Source organism: Lissotriton vulgaris, chromosome 2_1 (assembly GCF_964263255.1).
Source record: "Lissotriton vulgaris chromosome 2_1, aLisVul1.2, whole genome shotgun sequence".
In the NCBI taxonomy this organism is placed as follows: Eukaryota; Metazoa; Chordata; class Amphibia; order Caudata; family Salamandridae; genus Lissotriton; species Lissotriton vulgaris.
In genome coordinates, this window is record NC_141687.1 from 353378579 (window position 1) to 353402511 (window position 23933).

Here is a 23933-nt window from a genome sequence, read left to right on the forward strand (position 1 = left end):
GGAGTTTCTCAATACCTTCGCACAAAGAGAAAGCCACAATCCGGACCTAGCCATACTAGGCATGTTGAATTGTGTGAGCTGTGCGATAGGCAAAAATGTGGTTATTAGTTATCACATCAGGATGCGCACCACATTTTAAACCTCTGAGGACGTGTAGGAATACATTATGGATTTTGAAGACTCAAGGCTCTTTGGAGATGAGTCAAATTCAGCTTTGGAGCAGTTTAAAGCTAACCGCTATGACAGACTCCTTGGGCTTTCTTCCCTGGCCTGTCCGTTCCGTCAGCAATACTGTAAGTTCAGGAGTTTAAATTTGGTTTGTAGGCGCCAGTTCCTTTGAAGTGTTTTCTCCTCCCCACAGCCATTTACCAAAGGGGCAGTCTGTGCTTAAATCAGATTGACCTTCAACACAGGCCAAGAGAATAACCGGGGCTGGCAACGTCCACTGCATTATGCCGCATAACGGTTCATAGGCCTCAGACTTTCTCTCTATCAAGATTCCATGGACCGCAGTGCCAGCTTGATCAGTCCCATAATCTCCCTGGCAATGAGCCCAGGTCCCACTGACCAGTAACTCTTCCTGTAATCAAAGACACATTTGGTTTGCACAGAGTAAGCTCTGCTCCTCTTTCCTTCGATCGGAGTGTTCCCACCACAGCCCTCGGGTACGTCAGTATTTCACATCTCCTGCTTGTGGGTTGTCATCCTTCCCTCCACAAGCCTTTTTAGTCGTTTAGCTTCCAAAATTGAGCCCACAGGCCTCATGTTATGTACCATACACAAGCACATACATCCCAGCAGGCACATGCACGTATCACACAAGCCATGCAGGCCAAGGATAAGGTAAGTACATAGTCATGGAACTTTAAATGAGTGAATCAGGTGGTCCCACTCCAGTGACATAGGTAAAAATGCCTGTGCACACTACTGATTACTACTAAACTCTAAACGGGTATGTTGCCGCCACCACCACTCATGTCAATTTACTCCAGGTATGGGCAGTGGCCCTCTACCATCATGAGGGTAGCGTCTGGTCCTCCCGCTCTAACCAGACCTTATTGCTGTGAATCATGCCTAGCTCATGGCGCACATGCTTGATCCGTTTTCGCCCATGATCAAAAATCATTACATGGGGTCCAGATATCCTTCAGCTGGGGCCCTCAGGGCAGAGGTGCACGCCTGTCATCATGCACTGGACATTTTTGGCCCAACAAACTGTTTCAATGGGAGACTACTCTCTTCTATGTCTCTGCCCCCAGCTGTGGAATAATCTTCCGGTGCACCCCAAAGGTATCTACTCTTATTTGGCTATTAGAAAAGCCCTGAAAACATATTTTATTCTGCAGGCCACTTTCTCCTCTCTAGTTTTTACTGAGATGAATAGAGTGATATGCAGGAGCTGCCTCTTTGATTATATGTTCGAGGCATATGAGCTGTAGATCATATACTTGTGCATAAATCGCCATCTGGGGTTGGGCTCGGATGTTTGCACTTTGTTTTTGTTTTCGAAGAAGTCTTTGTCGTCACAAGATGGGTGACTCCTCCTTAGGGTGATAGTGCGAATGGGCATCAACTCCATCTCTAGATTGTTTTTTTTTTTCAGTCATTGTGTTCGGATGTGATTTGCTGCACTATGGGTCGGTGTCGTTTTCAAACCCCCTTCAATGCGCAATCCCTCTCTACTCGACGGTACTGTCTCAATCGCGTTCCTCTTTCGACGCGCATCTTCAAAAATAAGCTCCTCGACCTAGATCTTCGACGCGGGCCGTTGGGCCTATCTGCGCCGACCACACCAGCAGTCAATGGAAAGGACTCCTTTAAAAAAATGCCCGGGTGTGGTGCTAAGTTCCCACACACGGATTTACACGAGGTTTGTAATCTCTGTCTCTCCCAGGAGCACGAAGACCAGAACTGCAAGGCATGTGCACCTTTCAGGTCGAAGAAAATCATCCATGACCGTCGGGCTCGATGTCACAAAATGTCTCACGGAAGCAGCTTGATTCCAGACCTCTTCGGAGCAGATCCCAATCTCCAGCTGGAGCAACAAGCCGATGAAGGAAACATCGCTGTCTCCAGGCCGACGACTCAGAAGTCAAAGACGAGTCAGTCACCCCGGCTCAGCGGTCCGTGAGTACCGAGACCCCTCTCCCAACCAAAACCAAACCTAAGGCTCCGGTAACACCTTCGCCCTCGGGCACAGGTCAACACCGGCAACACATTTCAGAAGCTCTGCCCTCTGGCCCAGTTATGAAACCAGAAGAAAATCCTTCTGGCTCAAGCCAACCACGTTCTGGTTCCGAAAAATCACCTTTGACACTGAAGTCCAAAACTAAAGATGTGCCACGCCCTTCTTCGTCGGCGCCGAGGAGCCCTCAGCGTCGAAACAAACAAAGGACAAGCATTCGAGCCGAAAAAAATCTTCGGGGCCGAAAAGTGTCTCGGAGCCACAAACTCCTATACCGAAAGCTAAGGAGTCTAAGACCACACGGAAAGCTTCAGAGACACGGTCTAAAGAACATTCTGACCCTAAGTCTTCGGCACCGAAAAAGGACATTGTACCCACACAACAGCCTGTACCAGATTTTTCGGATCCAAAGCAAAAAACTCTCTGCATTGACCCAGAAACTGGTAAAGATTTCGCCAAGCCTCCTAAAAAGAAAACCCTGGACACTACAGAAGACTCTGACATAACCATGAAATGAAAGCAGCTAGGCACTTAATACTCTCCACCTCCCTCTCCTTCTCCAGCTGATCCAAATCTGCTAATTTCTCCAGCACACTCCCCACAACATACATTTTCACCTCAACCACAGGATGATGAATATGATTATTCTGATGGGGGGGTGGGGACGGAGATCCAGATGGGGATGATGACACGCATACCATCCCACACAATACAGATCCATGGGATGATTACAACACAGATCCCGACCCACACAATGACCCGGACCCCTAATCCTCTAGGCCATCACCACTAGATTACTATATTGGGTTTGCACAACTAATTAATAGGGCTGCTCAATACCACGGGGTACAATTACACTCTGATCCCGTAGAGGAAGACTTAATTTTAAACATTTCCCCACTCGCCAAAGTCCATACACACCCTGCCAATGTTAAAAGGCATGCTTAAATATGCACCAGAAGTTTTTAAGGACTCCATCAGAGCCAGTATTCTTAACACCAAGGTGGGAAAAAAATATAAGGCATCTCCCAATGACCCAGTGTACATTAAAGGCCCAGTCCCTTTAGATTCTCCTGCGGTGTCTAATGCACACAAGAGGGTAAATTTACAAAGCATAGGCGACAACCCTCCTCCTGATAAGAAATCCAAACTCCTAGACGCATCTGGAAAACATATTGCGTCACAGGCTGCAAATCATTGGCGGATTGCCAATGCCCAAGCTTTGTTGGGCAGATATGATAGAGCTCACTATGATGAGTTTGAAAAGCTTATGCAACATCATCCTGACCAATATAAAGACAAAGCTAATGACCTTAAAAAGGAGGGAAAATTAATAACAAATACATCTATCAAATGTGTTCTCAATGTTGCTGATACGGGATCTTGTGCTATTAATACTAGCATTTTGCTACGCAGGCACGCTTGACTCTGAATCTCTGGATTCAAGCAGGAAGTGCAATACGCTATTCTTAATCAGTCTTTTGACCAAGAGCATCGTTTTGGGCCCACAGTTGATACATCTTTAGAGAAGATGAAAAAAAATACGGACACTGCCAAGTCCATGGGGGCCTTGCAATTACCTTCCCCTAGAGTTCATTTTGTCGCACCTTTTACAGGGATGGCTCCAAAACTATTGGCTCAGAGCATCCCTCTTCTTCCTATAAAAGCCCCAATCAAACTACTTCCTCCAGAGCATACTTTTGTGGAGGGTACAGAGGCAACAACGGCGGTAAGGGGATAGGTTGTGGTATCAATACCCACAACTCCCCTACCACCAAGCAGTGACTTCCCTCCCCACCCCTGCTCATCCCACTCTTGTTGGGGGGCGCCTCACAGTTCCTACCTGTCTGGAATTCAATCACAACAGACTAGTGGGTAAGACAAGGTATCCAGTAAGGTAATTGCCATCTTGCACCTGAAATCTTAGTTTAGCTTCCTCAACCTCCCGCCAGACTGCATGAACATCATTAAAGAGGCTAGACGTCCTACCACCAGAATGTTATTCCGCAAAGTGGAAACAATTTGTAATTTACTGCAATAGCAGCTTATCTCCAAAACAGATAACTCTTGTCTTTGTTTAGGATACCTGCTTTTAGTAGAAGTTTGACTGTGTTTTGCTGTGGTTAAACTGGGTGGGGATGGGTGGTGTGTTTCTGTCAGTATGGATGGCAGAGACTGAACATTAATGGCCAAGAGGAGGTTTGACAATGCTGAAAGCAAGGCGCGGGGAGGGATCTTATTAGGGAGTTAATCTTCAAAGTTTAGAAGGATATCAAAAGTAACTTTGATATAATGTTTATTGTTCACTTGCATAGAATTGGTAGCGTCTAAGAAAATAATCTTTATAATTTTTGCCTTTCGATCTACTGGCTTCTTTGGGGGAGCTTGGAGCACTGATTCTGTGTAAGGAGCCTCCTATATACGTGTACACTCAGCCAATGTTAACTAGAAGAACTAGTGAGAAATAATATAAAGTGTTTATGCAATAATATCTGTTTTATCTCTGTATTTGTGAATGGCGTGAAAATTGTTGTAATGCTGCAAAAGTACCAACGTGTTTTGCTGTGTTACCTCCCCTGTAAGTTTGGAAAGTGAATATGAATTGTCAAAAGTGCAAACATGACTTAAGCTTGGCAAAAAGTCTAAAATATAAAAAATCGTGAATGGTCCAGAGGGATCGATTAAAAAAGCTTTCACTTAAAAATACTCCTGAAAAGATCATATAAAAAGTATTGCACCTAAGTTTTCTTTAGTTTGTCCTCTTAACATTGTGCATGGAACAAGAGACCAGGATTCAGCAGCCAAAATAAAATCTCATCCGAATGTGTAAACAATTCAGCATTAGTAGTAGACCCTTACAAGTCCAAGGTCCCCTACCCGGAGAAGTGTTTGCCCTTCTTTCCCCACCACCCCACTGTTTTTTTTGTAGTGGGGTCAGAAGACAACCATCTGTTGAATTTCCTGCAAACACTTCATGTTTGTGAATTATGATTCTGTATAATACACCAGAAATAAATAAACTGGAGCTATAGTTCATTGGATCACTATTTCTAAATCTCAAAGGCACCAACTTTACCATGATGTTTTACTAGAGATGTTAATTCACTAAGAAGCTGCATAACCCGGCATGAATAAAGCTTGTAAGGACAGCAAGGGTTCTTGAGAATTTGAATTTCAAGTAGGGTTTTGACCCAAACATTTGATGGTTGGCTGAAAGACAAGTGATAAACAAGGGCATAGTTAAACTGTTCAGTGTGTATAGAAAAATAATCTTAGGACCAGCATCTATTGTATGTTGCTCCTTTCTAGCTTTCCCATCTCCTTCTAGCTTCCCATTCCAACTTCCTGGCTTCCTCTCCCCTCCTTCCCAATAAAATCTGACTCCCTATAGATTGATGGTGTGTACGCAACTACAGGGCTGCAGCAGTATATAACCTAAAGCAGTTAGTGTGTCGCAGTAAAGTTCAGCGTTTTCAGTCCTATGAAAGTGTATAAATCTTCTAGTTTTCCACGTCACATTGTTTAACATGTAAACTTTCTGTAATAATTTGTTTCTCTTTTGCCTTCAGTGGCTCCGAAGCGTTGTGGCGCTCCAGTGCAGTATCCTCAAACACTTGTCCAAGCAGATGCCGCTTCACTGGCACTCCGATATGACTGACATGCCGGACATCAAGCCCGAAGTCACACCTGACTGTGCCATCCACAATCTACACCAGGCAGCTCACAAGAAGGCCTCCATCCCCTGCTCCACGTATGTCTCTGGGCTCCCTGGGCAGAATTTCACGCAGCAGATCGTGACAGAAGACGAACATTGTTTTTTGGACAAGCAGAGGCGATCTTCATGTGGAACTTCCAATGGACCCACAGCCTCGGAGGTGAAAGTGAATGGACCTCATTCATACAGGGTTTCCCCTGAACCCATTGCCTCACTGACTGACCCACAGAGGCTCTCTGGACCAAGTACTGCTGTATCTGTTCTCTCCCACCGGCAGACGTGGTCTAGGCCCACCACACCACCAGTAGCAAGCGGACTACCCAATCACATCCAGGCAACTGTGATAAAAACCGAGGGGGTTTGTGGTTCTTCATGTTCACAAAGGCATTCTGTACCAGTAACGAACCAGCCCTCTCCTACCACCCCAAGCTTTTGTGCCAGTCTTGAGACCACCAGCACTTTGCAAAGGAAGAATGCCCAGACTCAGCTAGGACCCCCTTTGTGTGTACTCGATTCAAGGTCTCATGGATCCCCCTTGTCAGGAACTAGGGCACTTACTCCCCCTCAAGCCTCAGCTGAAGGTCACCTGCACACTGCAGCTACAGCACAGCGTCTTTGTATACCAGCACCACCAACAGGTGAGCTTGAAAGTTTCACAGCCTCGCAATGGGTCCCATGAGGTGTAAACACAACTTAAGATGTGCAATATGAGACCATGTCCAAAATGATTCTGGAGCTGTCCATACTGAAGTCTCTGACTAGAACCTTGGTAATGGAGGTGTATTAAGTTAACATTTGTGGAGCGCTACGTGCCACCGAATGATTTTGTCTGGTGTTTAAGACTAATAGGTGAGGTGAAGTCATTAGAAGGCCTAGGTGCCTCTTAATAATTATTAACCAGGGACAGTTTTCCTTATTATTTTTGGGGAATTTCAATTAATCAGTGGGTCAGAGACTAGCATTCAGCTTAGTCATAGCTTAAAACAATCTACATCCTTCATGTGCACACCAAAATCGGTATGATAATCTTCTGTTAAAGTTTTTTGGGTTTTTTTGATAATCAAGTGTTCGAGGCATATGAGCTGCAGATTACACACTGTGCATAGATCGCCATCTAGTGTTGGGCCCAGATGTTTGCAGTTGTTTTTGTCCTGAAAAGTCTTAGGAAGTCATGAGATAGATGACTCCTCCTTTGGATTACACTGCGCATGGGCATCGGCTCCATCCTTAGATTGTTTTTTTCCACCATCTGGCTCAAATGTATTTCCTGCGCTCCAATTTGGAACTGATTCTCCTTCCGCGTGCAATCCTCACCATTTTCGACGGTATTGTCTCGAACGCGTTTCCAATCGACGCAACTCTTCACAACTTTAAAGTCTTCGATTCCGGTCGTCGACAAAGGCCTTCTGGCCTACCTGGGCCTTATCTTCTGCCTCATGGATAGGATGCCATTTAAGAAGTGTCCTCAATGTGGGCCGAAGTTTCCCCACACCGATCTCCATGAGGTGTGCAACCTTTGCCTCTCACCGGAGCACGAGGCCAGAGACTGTTCCGCTTGTGCTTCCTTCCGCTCCAAGAAGAAGATTCGGGACCGACTATCTCGAAGAACAATGGCTCGCTCGTCATCTTCGATCCCACACAACATCTTCCAAGAGGGCGTCGACGTGCTAGAACAGGAGCAAGAACATGGCGTCGACAGCAACTCCGAGGCCGACCACTCGTCTAGGACATCACTCTGGCACAGCGGGTCGTAAGTACACACGTCGACCTCCACACCCTCCAAAAAGGCTTCGGTCACACCTTCGGTCCTGGGTGCACACCGAGAGACTGATTCCCATGCCCCGTCTTCGGGCTCGGCAAAGAAGCCTAAAAAACCTTTAGGCAACTCGGGCTCGAGTCAGCCTACCCCCGGTGCCGGCACACACCCACCGGCACCGAAAAATAAGCCGTCTTCTTCCTCCTTCACGCCAGCTGCTTCCACATCTAAGCACTCTGCGCCGAAGACTGGCACTGGCTCTTCGGCACCAAACCCACACTCGGAGCCGAGCAAAGAATTGCCACTGAAAGGAGCAGACTACCATGCCCAGGAACCGAAAAAACCACACATTCCACTGGCCAAAGACACTGCAAAAGAACATGTTTCAAAGGCGAAAGATGCTACCGGTTCGGTGCTGAAAGCTTACGGAACCAAAGACCTCGGCACCGAAGGATCTACCTCCCACAGAGGAACCATTTCATCCAAATCCTACACAAGACTCTTGTAAAAGATCCCAAAACTGGTCAATTGACTCTTAGTTCTAAAAAATGACAATTAGAAACCCCTGCAAAAGCTCCTCATCCTAAGAAGGACATTACAACCTCTCCTCTAAGGATACCTTCTGCTTCTCCTCCTCCACCACCATCTCCTCCCCTGCCACATCACTTCCTTACACCATCTCCTACTCCATTAGAAGATGATGACCGGGATGGCACCTCTGATGACACAGGGGGTGGTGCAGATAATGAGCCAGTAGATAATCCTAGTCCTCCTGGCTCACCTGACCCTTGGGATGATTAAAGCACCCCAGCGTCTCTAACATGCCACAAGATGACATATACCCCTCCAGGCCTTCCCCACCAGAGAACACTATGGGATTTAACCAACTTGTCCATATGGCTGCCCAATACCATGGGGTTGACCTACATACTGACCCAGTAGAGGAAAAGTTCCTTATGGATACCTTTGACACCACACAAAGGTCCACCTCCATTTTACCCCTGCTTAAAGGGGTCACTAAGCATGCGCCAGAGGTCTTTAAAGATCCAGTTAGCGCTCAAATCATCAACCCCGAATTCAGAAGAAGTATAAGGCTGCACCCTCAGATCCAGCCTACATTAAAGGGTCTGCACCATTAGACTCCCTTGTAGTCTCCAACGCACGCAAAAGAGCCAATTCCCAAACATCAGGCGAGGCTCCCCCACCAGATAGAGTCTAAGCACATTGACACCTCGGGCAAAAGAACAGTGTCACAGGCAGCAAACATATTGTGTATTGCCAATACTCAGGCACTACTAAAAAGATACGACAGGGCACATTATGATGAGTTAGAATCCATAATGCAGCAACTTCCAGACAAGTACAAAAATAGGGCCAATGAACTTGTACAAGAGGGTAAAACCATCACCAGTACCTCTATTCGTTGTGCCCTAGATGCAGCAGATACTGCTTCAAGGGCGATTAATACAAGTATCCTTTTGCGTAGGCATGCCTGGCTACGCATTTCAGGTTTCAAACCTGAAGTACAAAGTGCCATCCTCAATCAACCCTTTGATGAGCAACACTTATTTGGACCTAATGTGGACGTATCCCTTGAAAAAATGAAAGGATACGGACACAGCTAAATCTATGGTAGTCTTGCAGTCGCAAGCTCCCAGACGCTCCTTTTTTTTCCACTCATCCTACAGAAGCACCACCAGAGGCTACTCCTCCCTCAGATAGTCCCTCTACTTCTTACAAAGCCCCTACCCAATCCACCTACAGTAGGGGCTACCAAAGAGGGGGTTACAGGGGTAACAACAACAAAGGCAGAGGCAAAACTAACAACTCCCGCTCTGCCTCCACCCCTGCCCAATGACTTCCCCCACCACATTCCACTCCAGTTGGGGGAAGACTACAACAATTCCTTCCGGTCTGGACCAACATCACATCAGACAGATGGGTGCGACAAATAATTCACTCAGATTACTGTCAAGATCTAACATCTACCCCCCCAAACATACCACCAAAACAGCGCCCAATGTCACAAGAACATTTGCTTCTGCTAAGGCAGGAGGTAATATCACTCCTGCGAAAAAGCGCAATAGAACTAGTTCCAACACATCAACAAAACAAGGGAGTTTACTCCCTGTACTTTCTTATCCCAAAAGCGGACAGCTCTCTAAGGCCTATTCTAGACCTCAGACCACTAAACCTGTACATACAATCAGACCACTTCCATATGGTCACACTACAGCAGGTCCTTCCGCTCCTTTTACAAAACTACTTCCTTGCCACTATAGATCTCAAGGACGCCTATTTCCACATTCCCATTCACGCAGCTCACAGAAAGTATCTCAGATTTGTACTAGACGGTCAGCACGATCAATTCAAGGTACTCCCATTCGGAGTCACAACAGCACCAAGAGTGTTTACAAAGTGCATAGCAGTAGTAGCAGCACACTTAAGAAGACAGCACATTCACGTCTTCCCATATCTCGACGACTGGCTCATAAAACCCAGCTCATACAGTCAGTGTGTGCAACACACTCACACTACCATCCAATTACTCCGCGACTTGGGGTTCACAGTAAACCACACCAAGTCTCATCTGCAACCGTCCCACGTACAATAATATCTTGGTGCCACAATAACCACCTCAACAGTGCTAGCTTATCCCTCTCCTGCCAGGATAACAAATATGCAAGCTCTTCTAATAAAATTCCAACCGCAACACTCTCTTCCAGCTCGGGTGTTCATGCAACTCATAGGAATGATAGCCTCTTGCATATTCATAGTGCCTCATGCAAGACTACAGATGCGTCCTCTTCAAGAGTGCTTAGCACAACAATGGAACCAGGCTCAAGGTCAATTAACAGATGTAGTGTTGATAGACGGTCGGACTCTCCGCTCTCTGCAATGGTGGAGCACCAAAAACCTTTCCAAGGGCCGACACTTCCTAGAGCCAGTTCCTCAAATAGTCATGATAGCGGACGCATCGCTCTCCGGCTGGGGAGCTCACCTACTGCATCACACCATGCATGGCAGGTGGACACCGATACAAAAGTTACTCCACATCAACCACCTGAAGTTACTAGCCATATTTCTAGCCCTAAAAGCATTCCTAAAGCGGATATTTGGCAAAGCTGTCTTAGTCCGCACAGACATGACAGCCATGTACTACATAAACAAACTAGGAGGGACACACTCTTTGCAGCTCTCTCAGTTAGCGCAGCAGATATGGAGATGGGATGTACCTCTAAACATCTTCCTCTTAGACCAGCATGTTCTAGGAGAGTAGTACAAAACAACTTAGCAGATCTGTTAAGCCGTCAGACGCAACAGATCCACGAGTGGGAACTTCATCCACAAGTTCTTCAACCTTTCTTTCAGATGTGGGGACAACCTCCGATAGACCTCTTCGCCACCCACAAACGCAAAATGCCCAAACTTTGCCGCTAGATATCCACATCCGCTGTCCAAAGGCAATGCGATATGATGAACAAGTCAGGCAAACTTGCATAAGCTTTTCCACCTCTACCACAGCTTCCACTAGTAGTGCGCAAACTACAGCAAAATTCCCTGACTCTTTCTAGTTGCTCCAACTTCGGCCAGACAACCGTGGTACACCACACTGCTGCAACTTTCTGTGGTACCGCACCAAAAGCTATGCCGGTCTCCACGCTTCCTAACCCAGAAGCATGGAGAGATCAGACACCCGGACCCAGTTCAGCTCAACCTAACGATCTGGCTCCTGAGGTCCTAGAGTTTGGTTGCCTTAACCTTCCTCCTGACTGTATGAACGTTATTAAAGAACTAGACATACCACCTCTAGGGCATGTTATGCAGCCAAGTGGAAACGTTTTGTAATATACTGTCATAACATCAATCCTCTAGATGTGTCTATTCATTACATCATAGGATACTTACTACACCTCCAGAGATGTAACTTAGTGTACACATCTATTAGACTGCATCTTGCTGCCATTGCAGCATACCTACAAAATAAACATCTATCACTTTTTAGAGTACCTGCCATAAAGGCTTTTATGGAGGGCCTCAAAAGAATAATTCCTCCCAGAGCAACACCATCACCTGTGTGGAATGTAAAAAAAATTCTCTCAAGGTTAATGGGGCCTACTTTTGAACCTTTACATAAATGTGAACTGCAATTCTTAACTTGGAAAGTCGCTTTCCTAGTAGCTATTGCTTCTCTGAGAAGTTAGTGAGCTACAAGCATTGACCATTCAAGAACCTTTCCTGCAAATGCATCATAATAAGGTTGTTCTCCGAACCAATCCTAAATTCCTTCCAAAAGTCATTTCGCCCTTCCATCTCAATCAATCTGTAGAGCTGCCCGTATTCTTCTCGCAGCCACAGTCGCAGAAAGAGCTCTTCATACCTTAGATGTCAAAAGAGCATTGCTTTACTACATTGAAAGAACACAACCTTTTCGTAAAACTAAACCACTTTTTGTGTCTTTTTCACCACGGCACAAAGGCAACCCCATATCAAAATCTGGGATGGCTAGGTGGATTGTCAAATGCATACAGGTTTGCTACCACAAAGCTAAACAAACATTATCTATCCCTCCTAAAGCCCATTCTACACGAAAGATAGTGGCTTCATTGGCATTTTTAGGGAACATTCCCTTAGATGTAATCTGCAAAGCAGCTAAATTGTCTACACCGCACACATTCACAAAACACTATTGTGTAGCTGTTCAAACTAAGCGATACAAAAGGGGATGCTGAACGGAGCGATTGAGCAAATCAAACACTCACCCCCAGTCAACTGATCTGGGTTTAATTCATCACCATTCTTTAGCTCACTCAGCCACCCCAGTTCAGACATGGCCATATGCAAATCAATCTGACCCTGTGCCTCATGGGAACAGTCCAAACCGTACTGCCAAGCCATGTCTAACCTGGACCGGAAACAAGCATCCTGGGACCGGTTTCGGATTCATAATCCTCATCAGCCAGGCTATCTTGAATCCAGTGGCCAAGTGAGCAAGGGACTCACGTCTGAGCATACCCTGCCAAATTAGGGCGAACAAAGAGATACAAACGGGGATGATGGACGGAGCGTTTGAGCAAATCAAACACTCACCCCCAGTCAACTGATCTGGGTTTAATCCATCACCATTCTTTAGCTCACTCAGCCACCCCAGTTCAGACATGGCCATATGCAAATCAGTCTGACCCTGTGCCTCATGGGAACAGTCCAACCCGTACTGCCAATCCATGTCTTCCCTGGACCAGAAACAAGCATCATAGGACCGGTTTCGGATTCATAATCCTCATCAGCCAAGCTATGCCAGCCAAACTAAACAACAAGCTCCTGTGGGCCAGGCTGTACTCAAAACACTGTTTCGAACTACTGCAACAGATACGGGTGGTCGCCGCTAAGAGGGGTACTGCTATACAATCTATGCACAGTGTGTAATCTGCAGCTCATATGCCTTGATCAGAAAATGCTACTCACCAGTATGCATCTGTTCTTGGCATGTAGATCTGCAGAGTTACATACGCCCACCCGCCTCCCCGGCTACCATTATCTGTTCCAGTATTATCATAATTAAATACAGCTTACATGAGAATCCTTCCTGTTTCTTACAAAACTCAATAATTTCCCTGCTCGCGAAAAACAATCTAAGGATGTAGCCGATGCCCATGCGCAGTGTAATCTAAAGGAGGAGTCACCTATCCCATGACTTCCAAAGACTTTTCAGGACAAAAACAACTGCAAACATCCGGGCCCAACACTAGGTGGCGATCTTTGCACAGTGTGTAGCTCTGCAGCTCTACATGCCAAGAACAGATGCATACTGGTAAGTAGAATTTTCCTTATTGATTTTAAAAGGAACCACAAATTTACTTTGGCAGCAAAATCAAGCAAAAGAACTGAATAATATACAATCATAAGGACGATGGCAGAGACCTGTAAATCATTCTTCAGGAAGGAGTTGTGCATATAGTTACCATGACTCCTATAAAAACACACACCCCCCTCAGGACAGTAGATTGAACCATTTACCCCAAATCTTTCCGAACAGTTGCGGGCAGCCCTGGGCTTCAAAGAGGGGTCCTCTTGAGTTCGCGCCAGTCCACTCCATGTCTCCACCTCCGTATAGTAGGGGGCTTGGCCTGAGGCCAGAGTACCGTTATGCCACTTTTCGCCACCGCCACTGCAGTCCCAAGGAAGCGCTTATCGGCTTGAGCCATCCTGGCCATCAAACACACCTAGAATAAGACTTATTGTGTCATGGGGAACCATCCACCCCAGGGTCTGTTTTAGTTCCAGTTCCACACCTACCCAGATTGGTGCAACGACTGGGCATAGCCAGATCATGTGATAGAAGTCAGCTGGGGAGCGATTGCATTGTGTGCAGGTCGAACAGGGCTACAATTGGGCTCTATATAGACGCGCAGGGGTTAGATATGCCATGTGTAAGTAGTAGAGCTGGACTAGACACAATTTGGAGGAGGTCGTCAAGGTCTTAGGAGCCATAAGAGCGTCCCTCCAGTCAGCATCCTCTAAGTGGCCCAGCCAACCCTCCCAGTGGGCGCGCAATGGATCTAGGGTCGCAGGGCCATGGATCACGAGGGAGCGATAAATCAGGGACACCCCACCTCCACCCAGGTTCCCCATCATCACTTGGGCCTCAAGGGGACTAAATTCAGGGAGGGAGGTGGGAGACGAAATGTGCACCTTGAGGGCATGTCTAAGCTGTAGATATTTATAACATTGGGAGGAATGGAGGGAGTAGCACTGCTGCAAGTCCGCAAAGGTTCTGATAAAGTTTTTAAAGGTTTTTTTAATTAAACTATACGTAACCCAGAGGAAGATTGAACAAGACTTAGCTATGCAGCTTTGGACATTGTGAATGATTGCACTGCAATGGAAACATTTTGATTGTCCGATACTGACGACTTATGAAGCACTCTCAAGACTGACGATTTGTAATTCACACAGAAAAAGGTCTCTTTAAAACCCTTGCAGGTTCTCATGAAGGAAAATATTTATTTTGTGTTTTATGTGGTATTTACATTGTATTACACAGTTTCTTCCTCTCTGAATCACATGATTCCCCTAGTGCAGCGGTTTTTAATCCTTTTGACTACGGTGGACCCTTACTGAATCATTACTGGAAGCCATGGACCTCTGTGTAAGCAGTGTCGACCATTTGAACTTCATAATTATACACAGAAACCAGTATACTCCGATGGATCAATTAAACATTTTATTTACTTCACATACAAATAAACAAGTATAGAAAAATCATAATTTTCATTTGTATGAGAAGGTTGGAGCTTTTCTGTTTTGTGTTTTTTTTAACTATTGACTCTAGCATATAGCTTTGCATTTTTTTGCTCTTAATGCATGCTTTCTTTTTGTCAGTACTTCAGTTGTCTCCTGCCATCATCCATACTATATTAGGTTTGTTGTATTTGTTCTGCTCCACAAATTTAGCAATTGATACCAAATTAACATTTAGCCTCCAGTTTTTAAATTCCTTTACATTTGCAAAACAATATTTTCTTTATGTATACTTTATTCATATCTAATATTATTTAATGTTCTAACAAGTCACAGAACACTTAAGTAGATGCTATGGACCGACAGGCATCCATTGACCATAGGTTAAGAATTGCTGAGCTAGTGTCTTGTCTGACAATATCTGGAAGTTTGAATGATGTAACTAACATTATGCCAACCTTTAGTGTAAGGAGTCCGGTAAAGAGTTAATGTTTGGAAGCAAGTTTAAAGCTCTTGCTATCCTAGTTTCCCATTGCTGTTAATTGTTGTAAAAGTGTATAAGTGCTAGTTGTCATGTAGCTGAAAAGCTGTAATTCCTTCTACCTGTGTGGAAGTGCTGTAGGGCATGCTTTTTTTGGTGCTTGCTGCTGTGGATAGTGCAGTAGATAACGGTTCTGGCTGCGGGAAAAAGGCATACCTACTTTCTCAACCCATCCTATCAGGAAGTGCTTTAAGAGCTTTTAGTTTTTAAAAACTGTTTGCAATTAAATCAAGTTAATATTTATGGGCATAGCCTTTACTTTTGAATATAATTCAATGTAATTAAGCCATATTGTCATGGAGATCACTGGAGTTGAAATTAGGTCAGCTCATTTGTATTTAAATTTTTAAGGTATAAAACTACTGAAGCTTTCAGGGATGCAGACTGGAAGAAACTACACCTTTTGTTAATTGTGATGACCAAGCCAACAAAGCCCTAAAAAACATGGTCATTCTTTTCAATAGTTTTGGGCTGTGGTGATTTGCTTGTGCTGATAAACCTGTATTTAGCATGTGTTGCTATAGATTCATATGCTCTGTATTCTCCTCCTATTTAGAGTTGGGCTCGGACGTTTGCACGTTTGTTTTTTTCTTCAAAGACAGCTTTTGTATCAATGGCTGCTCTGTAACTCCACTCTTAGTGGGCAATGTGCATGGACACTGACTCCATGTTGGATTGTTTTTTTTCCCCGCTATCTAATTTGGATGTGTACCGAAGGATCTCTGAGACTCAACGTGTTCTCCACCTTTTTTGTAGTTCCTTCATCTTCTGCTCTTTCTTTGACAACACCCTTGGAGAAAGCCTCATACTGATGAGTCCCTGAACGCCAAGGCCCTTGTGCCCTTTCTCATTGACATTCACCCACTGGAGAATACAGATCTGCATAGGGTAAATGAACGGACGCCTTTCCAATACTGCCTTTGGTGCTTTGCAAAGTACCCATGGTCAGATCATCACAAGGTTTGTAACCTCTGCCTCTCCCCAGACCACGACAACACCTTGTCAAGCTTCCCTTTCCTACCGGTTGAAGAAAACCTCACAGTACCAAAGACAAAGCGGTGTGCTCATCGCAAGATGCAGTCCACCGCTGACATTCTTGACATTTTCAGGGAACAAACCCCCTTTGGCTCCGAGGAAGGTGACCACACCAGCCCTTTGGGCATTCTCCTTCACCTGCCCAGAGGCCAGCCCCTCCAGCGCAAAGAAAGCGGAGGCTCCACCTATCTCCAAGATCAGCGGCCCTTGGCTATTGATCTTCATTATCATTTTAGCTATGGTCTGCTCAAACAGCCACTCCAAACCTCCCAATATGTTTCATGCTGAAGCAGAGCACCGGTCCTGACTGAACCGGGCATCGAGCACCGTGCACAAGACCTAGGACCCTACAGGACCTCCGCTGCCTTTGGGCTCTGATCGGCAGCAAGTGAAGGCCTCGCATCCAAAGAAGGACCCATGCAAGGGTGTAGAGCCCTTACACCACTGATAAGCCCCAACATCACTCTGAGGTGAAGACTCCATCAAAGCTAGCGCCCGAGCACTCATCGGCTTCAAAGCCATCGTAGACACAGAGACCACCTTTGACAACTAGCTATGAGGATTCAGAGCAGCCAATCTTGAATAGACTCCAGGAGGAGCTCAATGCGAGGCATAAGCACTTCTTTATCCACTCCCTCACCAGGGTGATTTTGGCTAAACTACCCCTGCTAAAGCCTACAGAGACTCTGCCTCAAAAGAGAAGACATTCATTCTAGTAGGATTCTGATTCAGAAACATAGTGACTGGGGCTCCAACCCTCACTTTTAAGCTCTACTTCCAACACCACCAACCTTTCACCACCAGTGCCACACTCATGCAACCACCTTCTCTGCCTTTAACCGAGTCACCAGAAGGATCCCCACAGTACTTTTACAACCCAAGCAGTCATTTAGCCCCGCTTACCCTTCGTCTCACATCGCGCACCGTGGACACTGCCTCAAGGGGGTTTAACACCAGGGTCCTTGTGAAACACCATGCCTTGATCCATATCTCGGGGTCTAAGCCAGAGGTTCAGCAGCATCTTCTAAACCTCCCCTTCCATGGGGGGCACCCATTTGGGCCACAGGTTCTACGAGATGCTGGAGCAGATTAAGAAGGATACTGACATTACAAAATCAATTAATGCCCTTCAAACACTTTTTTTAAGGCAGCAGCTGCAAAGGAAGGTCTAAGCCCACTCCACCTGATCCCATGCACTGCTGCCAGTGATTACAGCAGTTATCCCATCAGAAGGCTTGCAAGGAGCACACCAGAGGTGCCTACAAGGGTAACAACAATAAGGGCGAGGGTAGAGGCTGCTCTTGCTTATAACTAAAATTGCCACAAACATGCACAACAGGGAACACTCCTCCCTCTTTTGTATTCCAGCAATCAAACCATTTCTGAGGGCCTTGAGGGTCATCGCTCAGAGTTCCTCTTACCCCTGTATGTAACTTCAGTGTGATCCTACATTTTGTCCACAAAGACACAGGGTGGTTCACAGACCAATCCAAATTTCCTCTCCATGATGGTGTTCCCTTTCCACTTCAACCACCTCTGCAGCCAGATTAGCATAGGGAGCCCTTCATACCCTAGATGTCAAACGCGCTGTCATGTCTTTCATCAACAAGACCAAGCTCTTCTTTAGGCCCAGCTCCTATTGGTAGCTTTTGCGAAACTTCACTAAGGCCACCCTTTTTTTAAGGCTGGTATTGTCGGATGGGTAGCCAAGTTCATCAAGACCTCTTACCATGAAGCCAATAAAGCCCCAGGTGTTGCCCCCAACACACTACGCACAAGAAAGATGCAGCGATGGCCTTCCATGGTTATATCCCAATAGCTGACATATGTAAGGCATCTTGTTGGTCATTACTGCACACATTCGCATAGCATAATATTGTGTGCATATCTTAGCCTACCTGCAGGCTATGGTTTGACAGACAGCCCTTTTTGCAGTCTAACCAGAGCATGTGTATCTACAGCAACAAATGCTATGAATGGAAAATGTTACTTTCTCTGTATGCATATGTTCTCAGTATGTAGTGCTGTAGATTCAAATGCACCTACCATCCACCTTCCCATTTGCTTTTGGCTCTATTTGCAGATCTCCTATTTCACTTTTAACTTAGTTTCACAATACACATGGCATACCATACCTGCATTCATTCGGCACCCCATATTTACTCTCACAAGCTGTGCGAACATGAAGTCTGTGCTGAGATGTATTGCCTACTAAGGAAGTAGTGACAGTGCATTCCATGATTTTAAAACTATTTTTGAAGAAAAACAACTTGCAGACCTCTGAACCCAAAATTAAATGACAGGGGTTTGGCGAGCATGTGAATCACAGCACATGACGCTACGAGCAGATGCTTGAGGGCAAGTAATATTTTACATATATATATATATCATTATTTATTTGCAGTAAGTGTCCTGTTTAGCTGATCTTAACAAAATTTTACTCTGGAGTTCCAGCTTAGTTTTTGAATCTTGAAAAAAGCGAACAATTTTGTTTTCAAAACCAAGCACGTAAAATGTCATATACTCCTAGCCAGATAATAAAGGTTTGCTGAGGACGCTAACAAGAGGTTCAACTGGTGGTATCTCTATATCAGTGCATGGAAACATCTGTGGCAAGGTTTTAAGCCTCTGGAGTCTGTGTAAGCGATAGTACAGCTCCCGCACATCCTTCCTTTCAGTGCTGGTGGCACTTTATGGAAAAATTTAACCCTGTCTGTAAGACATGAGCTTGCAGTTTCAGGAGTCTAATCTCTCTTGCTATGAGACATTTTGGAGATTGGAATTCTAGATGAACTGTGCTTAGTCACTTGTACAGGCTCTCTTGCAGAGGTCTCTCCAGATAAATTATTAGGAGTACTGATTCCATGAAAGGTCTTTCAGACCCGCCTTCCCACAATGTGCTCTGTAGTAATGGCTTTGAAGTAATGTCCATGAGGTTGTGCAAGGGATGAGGGTGGAGTACCAAGTCTGACTTACACTATTGGAGGTAGTTACTGGTTGGCATAAGTGTGTTGGCATGTGAACTCTTTCACTTACTTTAGGTCTATGCTGTCTCAACACATTTTACTGTAGACAGTAGAGGTTACACTTGTAAATCTTGGCAGTGGCTAAAATCATGAATACAATTTTAGAAAGCGAACAGTGAAGTGCACCATTGATGGTATTTTTTTTCTTTTCTAGAAGGTAAGATCAGCCCCACCAGCTTACTTGGAAGTGCTTTAAATATTCCCTTTACGTCAAACTCCGCATCTGTGACAGACCTCACCAACACTCTGAGATCGTACATGGATGGCAGTGGCGGTGAGTGTGCACCTTTGCTACTAAATGACCAAGTATGGTCCATATTATTCCTGTACTTTTTCATCTTTTACGTGCAAAATCCATTGTATAATATCTCTGTACCTCTTTCCCTTTGCTTCCTACCAAATAATTATATTCAAAATATCTATTTCCACAGTACTAGTGCTGCGTCGTAGGATATTTGATAGTCATAAACATTAGAATAATTTCACTTTGTAGTTGATTTATCGACGATCTATTTATTGTATGGAAGGGCTCAAAAGAGAGTGCCAGAATGTTTCTTGGTAAAATTGAAATCAATAGGCTCAATTTGCATTTTACTACCATGTTGAGCACGAATGAGATCAAATTCTTAGATCTTACGATCTACATCAAAGGAAGCAGGCTTCTAACAAAATTGAACAGAAAACTGACAGAGGAGAATACGGTGTTACACTCTGCAAGTTTCCATCCACAAAATTTAATCAGAAACATCCCTTATGGGGAATGCTTAAGAATCCAGCACAACTGAAGTGAGGAATCAGAGGAAAAACGGCAGTCATTGACCTCTGAGGCAGATTTTAAAGCGAGAGGATACACCAATGAATGCATTGAAACTGACGTAGTCCAAGCAAAATCCAGGCCCAGCAAATTGATCTTGTTTAAGAGAGTAAAAACAGAAGCATAATCCAGTGGATCCACTTACAGCAAGCAAGAACAAGCAAATAGAGCAATTATGAAAAAATATTGGCATTTGATTAAGAACTACCCCCATATTGGGCTAAACAGCCCCATGTAGAGCAGGCATCACCTTCAGAAGAGCCAGACCCATAAGACAGGACCTAGTAACTAGTCGCCCTGAAAGTAGAAAAGAGATTAAACGGACATGGCTCACGAACATAAAGGGGCTTCCAGAAGTGCCGGATGAGTAAAGCTTGTCAACTTAGCAAAAATACAACACAGTGCACCTTATCATTGACAGCCTGTGTCAAATATATTAAGGGACAGTATAATTGTAAAACTGAATATGCTATATACATGCTGAAGTGCTCTTGCCATCTAGCATATATAGGGAGTACCATATTAGCATTGCATAAAAAAAGTACTGCAGCACCGCAAAACCATCAAAAATCATGATAGGACATATCCGGTAGCCTGACACTTCGAGGAACACCACAATGGCTAAGTGGCTAAATTGACTTACAGTATATTGGATGCAGTACCAGCAAATGTACAAGGTGGTGACAGGGAAAGAAAGCTTAGACAATTGGATTCGAAGTACATTATTGAAATGAACACCAAAACCCCGGAAGGTCTAAATATAAAAAGTTCTGCACGCAGCTGTAATTAGTTTTCTTGGATTTATAAATGCAAATGCCCCCCTTTTTAAAACAGTTAAGTTTTTTTAAAACATAGAAATTAAACTGCAACAGTTATTAAAGTCACCGTAAGGTAGATTAAACACACACAGTAACACAGACTTGAAGCAGACTGAATCAGAGCGCATACGAGTAGATGCATGTATTTTAATATAGTAAGTAATTTAAATTCAAAATCTATGCCCACTAGGTCTTAATTCCAAGATTATAATCAACTCTGCATTCTCATTAGATAAAAAAATAAGGTGCGTTTATGCCAGAGATGATCATTTAAATATAATTTTTGGTGAGGGGATAATATCGCAATTGACTATTGATGATAGTCAATGGAATTTTCCAGATAGATGGCTTGATAAATGTCAGTGGTTTTTAAGAATTGTGAATAACCTAAAAGGATTGTTGGAAATTTAGGTGGTTTTAAAGTAATATTGTATTGCAATATATCTGCTGCCAAACCCCTGCTGTGCACCTCTCTCTTTGGCCGTGCGAAGGGGTGCGAGTGGTTGGCCAGCATTTTCTTTTTTCTGCTTAAAGGGTTTTCTTTTTTGTCTTGTGGGATTCTCACAGGTATCTCCTGGGACCACATGGAGCTACGCCAGGACCCTCCCCCCCCCCCCCCCAAAACAAGGGCTCAGGTCAGGGTATTCCTAACCTGTCCCCTTCCATATGTTTTTGAACATTTTCAGTACTCAGGGACAGTGTCCCCGAGTCCTGTTATGGCAGCTACAAACGTTTTCTTCAAGTTGCAGGCGCCAATCACATTGCTCTGTCCCGTGGGGTCCCGCAGGCCCGTCCAATCAAACCACTTAATTGTGCCAATTGGTTGCTTGGCAAAAAATAGCTATGCATTTTTTACCTAACGTCCTCTCAAATTGTTGAATAGAATAACACCTAATGGTAAAAATCACACTTTCTATGTAAAGATCTAGCTTTCTGCCAAATTTGGTGTAATTCTGTTCAGCCCTTTTTCTTATGTTGTCTGATTTTTTCCTATGAGAAAAGCATGTGTGTTGCCCCCGCCCGCACTTTTGCTTGGTCCCGGCTTGATAATTCATTCTGAAACTCTCCAGAAAACAGCTAAGCTGGATGAACTTTTTGGGAATGTTTCATAAAGATGCGGCCAACGGCACCAAAGTTGTTAGTGAAACAAACTCTCTTCCTATGGAAGCTTAACTGCTACCTTAGATGCAAATACAGTAAGGAATAAAGTCTGATAGGCTTGCATTGTAAGACTTTAAAAAGCACCCTGTCCCTTAAGGTTCCAATGGCTTCCACTATGTACGAAAGTGCCCTTTTTTTTTTTTGCATGGTTGCCCCCACTATTTGCTAAACTGCTGATGTACTTTGACTGAGTGTGCCCTGGGTTGCTGGCATCCTGTTGCCCAAGGCCTATGTTCTTTCCCTTAAACTGCATTTAGACAAAACCGAATTGCCACACTTTGGCCACAGGCTAGTACCTTGTAAATGGTTCCACAGGTACCAAGGGCACTGTGGCCAGGGAAGGCCTATAAGGGCTGCAGCACTTATTGTGCCACCCTTAGAGGCCCTGTCCCTTTATACACACACACTTCCTATGCAGGCTGCGTGTTTTGGTGCAGAACAAAGTGAAGAGTAGACATGGCACACATCCCTGTGTGCCATACCTACAACCCACTGCCCTGGCATAGGTCAGCCACCCTTCTAGCTGGGTGCACTATACCAGTGGTAAGAGTACAGGTGCATGAGCCCTGTACCCCTACAGTATCTAAGCCAATTCTTAGATTTTGTAAATGCAGTAATGCCATTACAAACTCCACAGCATCATAATGGCTTTACTGAAAACAAGGAAGTTTGGAATCAAACTTCGCATCACAAACCCACACTGATGCCAATGTGGGATTAAAAAAAATGCACTCGGAGGGCATCTTACAGATGCTTCCTAAAAAACGACCTAACACCAGTGTCCAGGCTGAGTGGCTGTTTGCCAGCTGCCACCACCAGACATGTTTCTGGACCCTTGGGTCGAGAGCCTGCTGCACTTGGGGATCTGAAACAATGCACATTCTGGGACGAGGTGCCAAGCCTCCTCCCCAAAGATGGGCAGGGTCCACAAAGTGAAAGCTTCAATGGCTTGCTGCCTTTGTGTGCTTCCTCAGGCCTTTGCTGCTTTCAGCATCTGGCCCCCACAGGTTCTGACCCCTACTTTGGGCGGGAGAACCGTCTGGAAAACCAAGTGTGAAAGGGAGGTATGCCCACCTTTGCCAACCCCACCCCTCCAGTGAGGGAGGCGAGGTGAAGCACAACTTTCAGTACCTGCCATCTTGCAGATGGGGAACACACCCAACCAGAGCGAGACCTATGCCCCCTACCACTGGAGGGTGGTATAGTAGGTGGTGTACCCACCCCAAGGAAGGGAGCCATTGGTCCCAACCTTTACTTACGCCCCTTATCTAATACCTTGCCTCCTCAGTAAAAAACTGACCAGAAGAAAAGAAGGACCAAAGAAGCCGTGATAGAACTAAGAAGAGGGCGACGACCTCTGATGTGGCCCCAGCCCTACCGACCTGTCCACACCTCGAACCTGCTCTATCGAAAACCCGGTGTGTCCTGCAGCCAGCAGCCTCAAGAACCCGAAGGGCCTGCTCTGCCTTCCAAACCAAAGACTTTGTCTCCCGTGAGCACTGGATTTGTTCGCCAACAGACTCAGACTCCAGCCAAAACCGTGAGTCTGCACCATATGCCCACAGCCCGAGTTAGAGTGGGCCAACACCAGGAGGAGGTCTCCCTGGCGATCTTGACCTGAGATCTGGTGATCTCTGACC

The 23933-nt window shown here is 45.1% G+C and overlaps 1 protein-coding gene across 2 annotated transcripts in view; it reads left to right on the forward strand.

Moving 5' to 3' along the window:
* PHF12 (PHD finger protein 12) overlaps positions 1–23933 on the forward strand; it is a 375664-nt gene that overhangs the window by 269951 nt on the left and 81780 nt on the right. For both annotated transcript variants that reach the window (XM_086955134.1, XM_086955135.1), the window contains exons 9-10: positions 5755–6538; positions 19655–19774. In XM_086955134.1, the coding sequence (XP_086811260.1) occupies positions 5755–6538; positions 19655–19774 (904 nt within the window). The remainder of the gene's footprint in view (positions 1–5754; positions 6539–19654; positions 19775–23933) is intronic.